General features: G+C 37.5%; 3 protein-coding genes and 1 long non-coding RNA gene across 4 annotated transcripts in view; 1 reads left to right on the top strand and 3 right to left on the bottom strand.

The window, feature by feature from the left end:
* LOC117990099 (uncharacterized) overlaps positions 1 to 12,655 on the bottom strand; it is a 278,450-nt gene that overhangs the window by 76,928 nt on the left and 188,867 nt on the right. The gene's annotated exons all lie outside the window — the stretch shown is intronic.
* LOC117990200 (arrestin domain-containing protein 17-like) overlaps positions 1 to 12,655 on the bottom strand; it is a 436,990-nt gene that overhangs the window by 257,000 nt on the left and 167,335 nt on the right. The gene's annotated exons all lie outside the window — the stretch shown is intronic.
* LOC117990095 (uncharacterized) lies at positions 7,794 to 10,690 on the top strand. Its single transcript, XM_034977540.2, has 2 exons — positions 7,794 to 8,251; positions 9,578 to 10,690. Exons 1-2 carry the CDS (start codon positions 7,953 to 7,955, stop codon positions 10,464 to 10,466), a joined length of 1,188 nt encoding a protein of 395 aa, XP_034833431.1. The 5' UTR covers positions 7,794 to 7,952; the 3' UTR covers positions 10,467 to 10,690.
* LOC117990096 (uncharacterized) lies at positions 8,266 to 11,351 on the bottom strand. The gene is made up of 2 exons (XR_011237778.1): positions 11,002 to 11,351; positions 8,266 to 9,206 (listed from the first exon to the last, which is right to left on the bottom strand). It is a non-coding gene; the product is annotated as an uncharacterized lncRNA (long non-coding RNA).

Here is a 12,655-nt window from a genome sequence, read left to right as displayed (position 1 = left end):
ATATTTATAAGGGACATCATGTCGTCTAAGCATGCAAATCATGAGAACTACATAGTAGGATTTGATAGATATAATTGGATTACTAAAATCTTTAAATCTTTAAACATAAAATTCAAAGTCCTGACTGACTTATATATCAACGCACAGCCTAAGCCGCTGGTCCTAGAGACATGAAATTTTGAGGGTGTGTTCTTTGTAAAGAGTAAGTATTCACTAAAAAAAGGATTTTTTAGTGAATACACCCCTAAGTGGGTTAAATGGCGGATGGAACTTTGTATGAAACTCTGTCATTTTTGAAGTTACATCGATGAAAATTGGTATTTGGGATTTCGGTCACAAATTATGAAATACGTGTTTCAGGATTTTTGGAAATTCAACCCTCACCTCAATTTTCTAAATTCCACCCGAGCGAAGCCGGGGTGGGTCAGCTAGTAAGTAATAAGTAGGCTTTTACGATACTAATGGTTGAAATCTATGCAGTTTTCTAAACTACTGCACTGGTTACATGAAATCAGCTGTTGTTCTATGAGGAGTTCAGTCATCCACCTCGAAAGATCTCTACCAAAATAAAGAGCTATCCGGAAGGAAACATCTATTACACTGATGTAAAAATAAATAGGCCTATGACAATTAAAAAATATTGAATGTGTAACTTTAAGCACGCGTGGTTGAAATAAGCTTTTCGCGCGCGGAATTTCATTTTTGAAAATGAGTCGGCAAAAGTTTTACATCATAATTATCATCTAGCTAAGTTAATACTTCTTTTACTACTACTATTTTAAATACCCCGATCATAGATGGCAGCCTCAAAATAGTTGAGTTGCTCTGTTTGGCGGCCATTTTAAATTCATATGGAAGTAACCCGAACGTTACTTCCGATCGAAAAAGATCGGGAAAATATGCGTCGATATTAATTTAAATTTTTAATTCTATAAATGCCCATTTCTCCAGCGGAGCAAAATTGTAACAAAGAATAAGGAGAAGAAGAGTCATTTTATGACAAAAGACTTGAAGTTGTCGTTGAAAAGTAGGTAGATGTCATCAAACTAAGTTATTACGTAGTAGTTGGTAATATCACTTTTGCCGCTGATATTACATCGCCACTCCTCGATGCGATGGTATCTCGAGGATTACAAAGCGATACAGGGAGCGTTAACGATTTATGCACTTGACTGTACACGGCGGATTACCATTTAAATACGCACTTAGTTATGTTTTTGAATTGATTACTGTTATTACCGCTTCTTTAAAGTAGTATTGTTAGGATTTTTGTTGCTCCATTTAAGATTTCATTTATTTTTATACTTACTCCATTTGAAAAGCGGATGTATAAGTAAAATATGGTTTTTCTTTGGAAAAACGCATTTGGATGCAATTTAATTACTCTAAGGTTCCGATTTTCTGATTCGACAGTTTTAGGGACTGTTTTATTGTAAGCATAAAAATTAAAAAAAAATGCTTCGAGGCTTGTAAAACATAAACTTATGAATATTCCTTCAATATTTTGATAGTGGATCGATTTAATTATGTGATCTGCCTATCTATTTGCTTCCTCATTTTTATTTTCTAGGTGTTTCCTTATTTTCTAATTTTTATATTTCTTCAATGCAAATCAATATTCATTTGTTTCCAATATTAGTGGCTCTGCATACCACGATATTAACTGCTTGATATCATATAATAGCAACTTATATTTCACATTTAATTAGCAGTAGCTCGGGTTTACAGTAAATTCTCACTGTACAGCGGTGAAATATGAACTTGTTAGTTTAATGTTTAGTGCTCCAATTCTTCCCATTAGCCACACGGGCCTTTGCTCTGAGACTTGCGCAAGTCTGCTTCATTCCATACAAATAACCCTTTCATGTACTTCTTATAGCTATGTCAGATTTATTAGGATTTATGGCAATCCGCTGTGATACAAACAAACAGCTGTGATAGCCTAGTGGTTAAGCCTTCTGCCTTCTAATCGGAGGTCGGGGGTTGGCCTCTAACTTTTCTGAGTTATGTGCGTTTTATACATTAAATATCACTTGCTTTAACGGTGAAGGAAAACATCGTGAGGAAACCTGCATGCCTGAGAGTTCTCCATACTGTTCTCAAAGGTGTGTGAAGTCTACCAATCCGCACATGGCCAGCATGGTAGACTATGGCCAAAACCCTTCTCACTCTGAGAGGAGATCCGTGGTCTGTAGTGAGCCGGTGATGGGTTTATCATGATGATTGCAATCCTATCTTGTCCGTGTGTATGAGCAAGTGGGAAACCTAGCTAATGATCAGCTAAGCCCAAAATCTGTAGGTTCATAGGTGATAGCTAGCATACTGAGAAATGAACAAGAGTGGTTTAATTATGCAAAATTAAGAAATAACTTACATGATAAAAACACGCGAAGATGAGTGATGGGATAGCCATAAAACTACAAGCTAAGCAAGCAGCTACCTTCCTGATGAAATAGTGACATTTTTCAGTATTTTTTTTTAGAAATATATTTTTTAAATCCATAATTTGTATAAGCTTCACAAATGCTTTAGAATCGTCAAAAGGATATTAGTTAGTCCTGTTTAAAAAATAGATTAAAATTATTATGCAATGAATTACAAACAAATAATACAATTACGATTATGTCTAGACACGAAGTATTTTATAATAGCTCTCCACAAAATACCTGCAGCAGGTAAGTAGGTACTTGCGCACGCGCTCCGTTTTTATACATATTTACGCGCAAAGTATAAAATGCAGGTATTTTATATTATATATGCGTAGAACACTGAGGTAATATAAAATACATAGTATTTGGCACAGTATAAAGGGAGATACAGTAGTCCGACGCCTTTGATCTCGTGGTAAATGACGACTCTTCAATTTAGGCACAGTTTGCGACTGTTGCAATTATAGAGTTTTTTTTAATCTTTTATTAACAGGCTTTTACATTTATGTATGTCAGCCTTATTGTACTCTATCTTATTCTACAATTCTATTTATATATACAGTTCCAACTTATCCTACAATCCTATCCTATCATACAAATAATTAAAGAGTTTGTATCGAATTTTGTCACACGGCGAGAATATCGCCGCGATTCGCTCATCCGTAGAGATGACGCCTTGGGAAACTTGTAACAAAACGCCGAGGTTTCACCTACACTGGTAAGCGTCAAATATTACATACCGCTAAGTAGGCTATGAAACGACAAGGTATATTTGATTCCACGCCACCCCTAGCCTAATATTTGACAGATCGCTAGATTATAATATTTGTTCATTCCAGGTTTCAGTCGGAAAACCGAAAGCTTCCTCAATAGTTCACTCTGATATAGTGTTCTTACAGTGCGCGGCAGAAAATAATTTACATCGACCTTTAGAAGGAGATTAGATTAGATTAGATTACGGATTTGTAGAGCACTGTCGTTGAGGCCGACGAAATGTCATATAGGTATGAGTGACAGAGACAACGCTCTACAAAGACGAAATGTCATTCTTAAGGCATTACATTGTTTTCCGCTGCGTACTAACTACGAGCGGTTCGGGTCACTCCTTCGTCTCGCACTTGTCCAGATAACTTCGTTGAACCTCTGTATGTAATATATTCCTTACTCTGTGGTATATTAGTTATTCTAAGAATCATAAAGAATTCGAATTTTATATTGATTAATTTATATTGTTAATGATAATTCAATCACTATAAAATACATTAGTGGAAACTTAATGTGACAATATTAGTGATTAGTGGAACTCCTTCTGATTATTGATTTATAATGAATTGTTATAGGTATTTTTCCCTCATTGCGATTTTAATACAATTTAGTCAACAAGTTTCTGCTATGGGCATAAAAGGAAAAGCTGATTGACTGATCTACCAAGGAACGGCGTAAATTACATACTAGACGGATCGGGCTGAAATTTGGCATGCTGATAGCTATTATAACGTAGACATTCGCTAAGAAATGATTTTCGAAAACTCAATCCCAAATAGGGTAAACTAGGGGTTTGAAATTTGTGAAAGTCGCGGGCATAAGCTAGTTTGTCATAAAACTTGACAAATAAAGACAACTTTTACTAAACGGTTCAAAGTTTAAATCAGTAAATCAGTACAATATCCCAAACAAAGATCCCAAAAGTAGACCGCTGACCTTGGACGATTTAACCTATGGACTTGTAACGCGCCTAATACTACGAATAAAAATTTCTGTCACTTTTGGTGCGGGACGAGGAAACACTACATAGACAACTTGACACACTCACTCAACAAAGTTTTGTGTCATTATTAACACACACATATCTAAATCTTCAACACTACTACATTTTACGCACACTAATAAGTTATATACATCAACATACAAACGAGTGTAAGACAGTCAAATTGATTTGCGATGCTACCGTATCGATATTTTAAAATATATCGATAGTTTTTCAGAAACAAATGTAGAAGTAAGAATTTATTACTCGTATTTAATTACTTAAAACCAGTGTTTGGTCAGCGTAGCGTATTCTTGCATACATTCACCTCACTTAATAGGTAATTATCCCAAAAACTAATAATGCAACGTAAAAATAAGAAAAATATTTATTTAAAAAATATGCACATACTTTTTTACTTATTTTATATCATTTTTAATCTTTTGTATTTTTTTATATAACGAAATTTTCATTTAAAATTTCGATAGTGAAAATGTGCTTATTAATGACTTATATTATTATATAATACAAAATAAACCTGACCGCGCAAAAGCCTACCAAACATAATTAGTAGGTATATCAATCAATAAAATGTTTTTTTCTTTCCAATCAATCATTTATTTATTGCACATTGGGTTTACATGGTAATTCCAATATAGTGTACTCTTTGTCCAAAAAAATTAAATGTAAGTTATTAAATACTAGCTTATGCTCGCGACTTCGTACGCGTGGACCACACAAATTTCAAACCCCTATTTCACCCCCTTAGGGGTTGAATTTTCAACAATCCTTTCTTAGCGGATGCCTACGTCATAATAGCTATCCGCATGCCAAATTTCAGCCCGATCCGTCCAGTAGTTTGAGCTGTGCGTTGATAGATCAGTCAGTCAGTCAGTCAGTCAGTCAGTCAGTCAGTCAGTCAGTCAGTCAGTCACCTTTCCCTTTTATATATTTAGATAACACGTATTGCCCTTACAAATTAGCAATGCAAAAATTTTCTCAATACCTGCCGCTTTTACCCCACAGCAAAATTCCATAAGACAGATATGATACTATGAAAATAAATTAGTAAACACACACGGTGGCCTCTTCTATTTTTAACACGTCATTATTTACCATTAGGTTAATGTTATGTATATTCTTGGCGATTTAATACATAAATTTTTATTGCAGCTAACCAACGACATATCTTTATTTTATTTATTGATTTTTAAAATGAATTAATTTTGTGTAAATATGCCTAATACATTTCTCAGAGTTAATTTTTCGGGCTAGGTATGAAATCCTTGTATCAGCATATTTATTCATCACGGCTTTTGCCAGCTCAATTTTATGATTTACAGTATTATCTGTATCGTGAACATCAATATTTGGAAATAAATTTAATTTTTTTTTTAAATGTATTAAGTACGTGAAATCACAGAAATCGACCAGTTTTATTACAAGTATAGGTAGCAAAAAAATTGTGGTAATTAATAATAACTATTCTTTACTTGACTTGAAGACGGTAATTTAGTCGTTAATAATAAAGAAAATGTTTTCATCGATATCGATAATCGAACCGCAATCACTATCGTACTACTACGTAATTTCATGCTGTTCACGCGTATTCAAATTTTAACCTAATTTGTATATATCGAGGGTTGCAATTGTTTAGAAAAAACAAAATATAGTCTCGTGAGGAGTGCGACTCGTTTCTACCGAATTATTACGTACTCAATTACTGAATCGGTAAAGTTCTCGATTGTTATTTTATTAGAATAATTTATGTAATTTAATTTATAGAAAGCGTTTATTACACCAAAAATACTTACTTATGAAATGAAATTCCATCTTTTTGTAAATTTGATGTGTTTGATTTGTTCTTGCACTCACTAACGGCACAAACAGGCATTTTTCACCCAGCGTGTAAGACGTCGTCACACATCGAAAACGATTCTGACAATGACAAAATCGATTCCGCAAACAGTGTTTATAAACGCAGTGGATTAAAAATCCATTACTATTGACAGAGGGGAATAATCATGCGAGGCGCGTCCTTAGGTTAAATCGTCCAAGCCGCTGACTGAGCGACGAAAGAAACGCGTGAATTTTCGCGTTGACAGCTATGACATTCCGAACTGTCACCGCCTGTCATTAGCGCTTTGAAGGGACTCCCCCTTTGTGAATTGGTTACACGTACTTTAATACCGTTAAACTGTTAGGTCGGTTCCAAGAGCTGTCTTGCTAAATGCTAATTGTTGCAGATGAAACGTTTCTGAGAAGGATGCTTTTGATTTGACCTTTATGCACATTGGAAATTAAAGCTTGTGGAATGTGTTATTTCGAACACTTTAATTCCATCTATAGACCTGCTATAGGTTTACAATTTTTTTTTTTTTATTTATTTATTAAGTCGGACAACAATTGATCCATTATGTGTTAGTAACAATAAATACTTAATAACTATGTTAATACTTAAACACTCAGGAGTTAGTAACAAAATACTTAATCACTATGTTAGTACTTAATAACTAAAAGGGATTTAGTCCTCTGCACGAGTTTCCCCAACAGAGGACTATCCATTTTGCCCGCTATCATGCGCAGGATCCCGTTGCTGCTTCCTCGGACTCTGGACAACAGTGATGCTGTTTTCTTGCGCCAGATGGCATCGAAGCCATCTGTCCGCGCCTCAGCAAACATAGCTGATGCACTACAGAACCGAGGTTGCCGCAACAAAATCCTGAACGCATTATTATATTGGACTCGCAGCGCATTGTAAGCCCTTTGCGTGTACTGAAACCACAAGCTTGCCGAGTATAAGGATGTACAGTATGCTTTGAACAGCGTGACTTTCACAGCATCTGTACATCGGGCAAACCTGCGGGCCACCATATTCGCTCGGACTGACAATGCCCTGCGTTCCCTTTCCATATCATCATCATCTCCAAGGGTCTCGGTTAGCAAGTGCCCAAGGTATTTGAATTTGTGAACTCTATTGAGAGCTACTCAATTACAATGGCTAACTCTAGGTACTACAATTTATTATATTACATGCAGGACCAATGACGATATTAAATTACAGTCTAGTATTTTGGTAAATAATTAAAGTTTACCTGAGCAAACCATCAATGTTTTATTCCGTGCAACTATAAAATTTATTAACTTCAGTAGATAGGATTTAAATCAAAATCAAATCAAATCAACATAATGGTTTATTCAAAATAGGTAATAAATTATAATTACACTTTTTGAAAGTCCGTTGTTGCATTTGTAAGATGATACACTTAGTGGTGATAATTTTTACGCGAACTTAAAAACTAAAGCTACGAGGGTTCCAAACGCGCCCGTAAAAAAAAAAAAGTTTACCTAAGCAAACCATCAATGATTTATTCCGTGCAACTATAAAATGTATTAACTTCAGTAGTTTGGTAGGTACTATTGACCGATCTCATTTTCATCGCGCGTATAAAAGATCGAGACGTGGAGCTTTAAATAAAAGTGTGAATATGTATGATTATAAGGCTAGGTGTACATTGCATTTGGATCATTCAGGCTCGGCTCACTTCGCTCGTTTCGTGACCCAAGAAATATACGTCCGGTAGCGCCACAGCGCGCCCCTTCGACGGTACTTATCTCATAGGGCCGAAACACATAACGCAAACTGCTTATTTTTGCGGCGCCGCAACGCCAAAATCGGCAGTTGCGTTGCCGCGTTGCGGCGTCGCGAAACAGGGCATTATGGTAGGGCAACCATTTTCTCGTGATTTTTGAGTGTGGATAGACGTCTCTCTGCGATGGATCGTAATAAACTTATTGCTTATTTGTTATTAAGAAGACATTATTCTATCTTAAAAATACGGCAAAGAAGATACTGGATACATCCATTAAGTAAGGGTATGAATCCAAATGGCGAGTTCTTTTCTAAAAAATACGAAGCATTAAAGATAGACGAAAAAAAATTTGTTGCCTACTTTAGAATGAGTATATCATCATTTGAAGAGCTATTAAGCGAGTTATCAAAATATATACAGAAGAAAAAAAATAAAGGAAGAAAACCAGTTACTGCTTTGGAAATGCTGGGCTTAACTTTAAGGTAAAACAAATAGGTTTCTTATTTTTTTTTATTGATGTTTATGGCACTCGGAATCAAATGTTTAGTTTTATTTGTACCCCTGGCTTTATACACCTGTGGTACTAGCGGGGTGTCGATAAAAATTTTGCATCACTAGTGTTCATGGTTTGGGGGTACCTAGTGGTACAAAGCCAGGTTCAAATGAAACAAGACAGAATCAAATTAAGCTTTTTGCATTATACAATTTTCTTACTTTAAGAATACTTTAATAGGCCTTAAAAAATGTAATGATCAATTTAAGAAAAATCAAACTCCTCATCTTGTGAAACATAGGAAGTAGCTGACGTTTCGTCCAGTAAAAATGGTGAATTTATTGGACGTTGTTGGTTTGATGATGAGGTAGTCCTCTGTTCAGTAATCGAACTTCCAGGAGTAGAAGTGTGGTAGCCACTCTGAACCGTATTATCGTATCTCATAGTTGAATATCCTTGATTGTAACCCTGATGCTGATATTCTTGATTATAGCCGTGATGTGTATTTTGATGAATTGAAGGTTGAAGAATGTCGGTTAATATTTGAAGCACCCGACTTTGAAATATCAATGTTTGATTCTCATTTAACGATTGTAGAGATGGTAAAATCCCCTTGAAAAAATGCAAATGTCTATTCTCCGGTGTTTTTAATATTGCCAATAAATCTTCTTCAATATCATCCTTATCATCTGCCTTTCGTTTTCGTGGTTGACTTTTATAACGAGGCAATGCCGTTATTTCATTCTCAATATCTCCTTCCGCTACGCATAAACTGGAATCAGTTGCATTTTGTGAAACCTTTTTCAAAAACTGTAATTGTTTATTCAAGTGATATTCTTTAATTTTTGCAGCTCCAGCTCCTGATCGATTGGCATCTTTTAGTTTTTTTTGATATTTAGCAAAATTATCTTTTATGGCCTTCCACTTCTTGACTAAATCATTACCTGCAACAAAAAACTTCACAAGTGAAAAATAGTAATAAAGACTAAAATTCCCTAGATTCCATTTATACTACATATAAAATTTGATATAACTTTCATAAGTACTTTCGGTCCATCCAATTTCATATAAATGGCTGGCCGCCGAAAAAGAATAATTTTCTGCTTTTTCTTGACTTAGGCAAGTTAAAAACTGATTGACTTTGCCTAGAACAACCATAATGTAAAATATTTATTGAGTACTTCTTTGAAAAACTACCTGTCTATCTTTGAAAATCTATTCCTTTAGCAACACTATTACCTGCGCGGTTTGAGTTTGATTATACCTACATTTGTATTATTTTATTATTTGCCTACTAATTATTATTTCATTTTAGATTTCTAGCAACCGGCAGTGACTTTAAAACCATGCATACGAATTACTTCCGAGGAGCAAGTACAATAGCAAAAATTGTAAGGACAGTTTGTCGCGCCATATGGAAACATCTATCAAGTCAAAATATACCTCCTATAACAAAACAGGTTCTAGAAGATGTCGCTATTGAGTTTGACAAGAAAGCAAATTTTCCTAACTGCATAGGAGCTCTTGATGGTAAACATGTCCGTATTACATGTCCTGCGCACAGTGGATCACTGTTTTACAATTATAAGGGCTATAATTCAATAGTTTTATTAGCTCTTGTAGATTCTAGATATAGATTCATTTTTGTCGATATAGGAGCGTATGGCAAGGAAAGTGACTCCACCGTTTTCCAGAACTCTAAACTTTATGATTTGATTATGACACGCAAATTACCTATTCCTGTACCAAAGCCTTTACCAGGTTCTCAAAATGAAACTCCATTTGTTTTTGTAGGAGATGAAGCATTCTCAATTTCGAATAACGTCATGCGCCCTTACTCAGGAAAACATTTGTCGGTACAACAAAGAGTTTACAATTATCGACTGAGTCGTGCCCGAAGATATGTCGAGTGCGCTTTTGGCATCCTAGCCAATAAATGGCGCATATTTCATCGATCTATGAATGTGCAATACGAATTTGCGACAGACATTATCAAGGCATGTTGTGTAATGCACAACTTTGTTTTGAATCGAGATGGAGTACAAGCGACCGATGACATTATCTTTGATGATTCTGATCTGCAAATGTTGCATTTGCCCACAGCAAATGAAAATAATTTAAGCCCACATCTAATACGGAATGATTTTTGTAATTACTTTTCCAGTGATGTTGGCGCCCTAAGTTGGCAATTAAACAAAATATGAATGTTCGTATACCTACTCAGTTCAAAATACAAATAATACCTTAATACATTTGATTCAAACTATTTAACATGTTGTGAACAAACATAAAAAAAGCATATATACGGTCGAACTGAGTAACCTCTTCCTTTTTTGAAGTCGGTTAAAAATGTGTATTTTATTTCTTTTCTTTCATTATTAATTATTTCACTGTTAAAATTTTCAATAAATGTGATTTACTTTTGTAAGATGTTTTATTTCTTATCTATGTACTTTTGAATAGTTTTGAATCAAGTGTCCACTCTACGACTATAAATGTTACTCTATGCACAAGAAACGTTTGAAGTGCAACCATTAAAATTATAGCTATCTCTTTCAATTGCGTTTTATTTCATATCTTTTGGTTTGCTAATCAGTAAAACTTGCAAATGTGTGCAGTTTTGGATTGCTGGGAGGTAATGATTTAAACACAGGAACAGATTTAAAACGTAAATTACTATGAACGTAACTTATCTTTAGTTTAAAATATCATTGCCTAAGACTATATGTTACTACTTACCCAGTTTTGATTTTTCGGTTGAGTTTTTTTCCTTGTAATCAACATAAACGATCTCACAAATGCTTTTCCATGCTTCTTGTTTTATAAATTTGTCTTTATAGGTTTCGTCACTAGTATCCCACAAACAACGGTGTTCCTGAACCGAAGATATAAACAGATCGACGTCAACGTCAGACATTTTAATTTTAAAACTGCTTCTCGGTTGACACGTGTTGTTTGCAAGAGTGTTAGAAACAAACTGCATCCTTGTCAACAAGTATGACGTCATAACGCTGGAATTCACGTCGTGCGTTGCGGCGCCGCACCGCTATAGCGCACTGCCGATTTCAGCGGCGCGGCGCCGCAACGCGCTTATGTGTTTCGGCCCTTATGGCCTGCACAGACGAGCCTAACGCAAAACCGCTAGGACGTGGTGTGCGGTTTTTACCGAAATCCGCCGAAGAATTCCGGGCTGTACAGCGCTACCTAACCCAGGCCACTACCCAAGATAGTACCATTTCTTGGTACTGTTACAGCCCGGCCACAGAAATACCATCAAAGGTGGCGATTCGAGGACTTCCATTGGAGACACCCACCGATGAGGTTGTCGCTGCACTTCGCGCACTAGGCTTCCCGGCTGAAGCCGCGCGAGCCATTCCACCTCCGCGTTACAAACATGGCTGCACGTATTACGTGCGGCTGGCACATATGACTGAAGAAGAGCTCCGAGATCTTTACTCCATCACCGAGCTCCTATATATGCCTCAAGTGACAGTAGAAGCCTGGCGAGGAGGGAGCAAGCCTCCGCAGTGCCACCGATGTCAAGTCTTTGGCCATAACTCAGCCAACTGCTTCAGACCCTTCCGCTGCGTTCGATGCGCGGGTGAACACCCTGTCCGGGACTGCCAAAGGTCTAGGGAGGAAGCACCCACCTGTGCAAACTGTGACCAAAATCATGCTGCGAATGACCGCCGGTGCGCGTTCTTTAAGAGAGAGGCAAGAAGGAGAGGCATCGCCATTCCCCCAGGCCCGCCGCGCGCTCCAACTAGGCGTCAGCAACAACAGCAGAGGACCGCAACTGCCCCAGCACCTACCGCCGCGCCTCCTGCCGCGCCGCCAACTACCGCACCACCAGTCAACGCCACATCATCAGCTATCCACGCTGCGCCAACTCTAGCGGCAACCGCAAACCCACCAACTGAACGGGGTCAACCCTTGCGTGGTAAAAACAGGCGAAGGAATCGTGCGCCTCGCCCACGTCGTGCCTCACCAGCGGCAGCTTCAACGCCTCAACCGAGGCAAACAAGGCAAGACGACACTACTGCACGTCAGCCTACTCAAGAAGCTTCCCAAATACCTACCCGGGTTCCCGCTACAACGCAAGAACCCGCCACAGCATCAACTCCAATTGATACCCGGGCCGAGACGCCTGCGGAAGTGTCGGAGCAAATACGTGCTCAACACACTGCTCCGAGATCTACACAGCTGCCCACTCAACCAACCACCGCCCCACGCCCCGCTCAACAGCCCGCTCATGCTCCATCTGACACTCCTTCCGCTACTCAACGAACCCAGGGGGAAGTGAAGACCAACCCGGACATCATGGGCATCGTCCGGGTTGTAGTGGAGGCACTCATGACCGGGTGGACGGCCTACCTACAGGGACAGGGCGCAA

Source organism: Maniola hyperantus, chromosome 17 (assembly GCF_902806685.2).
Source record: "Maniola hyperantus chromosome 17, iAphHyp1.2, whole genome shotgun sequence".
NCBI lineage: Eukaryota > Metazoa > Arthropoda > Insecta > Lepidoptera > Nymphalidae > Maniola > Maniola hyperantus.
This window is presented reverse-complemented; position numbering and strand designations above follow the sequence as displayed.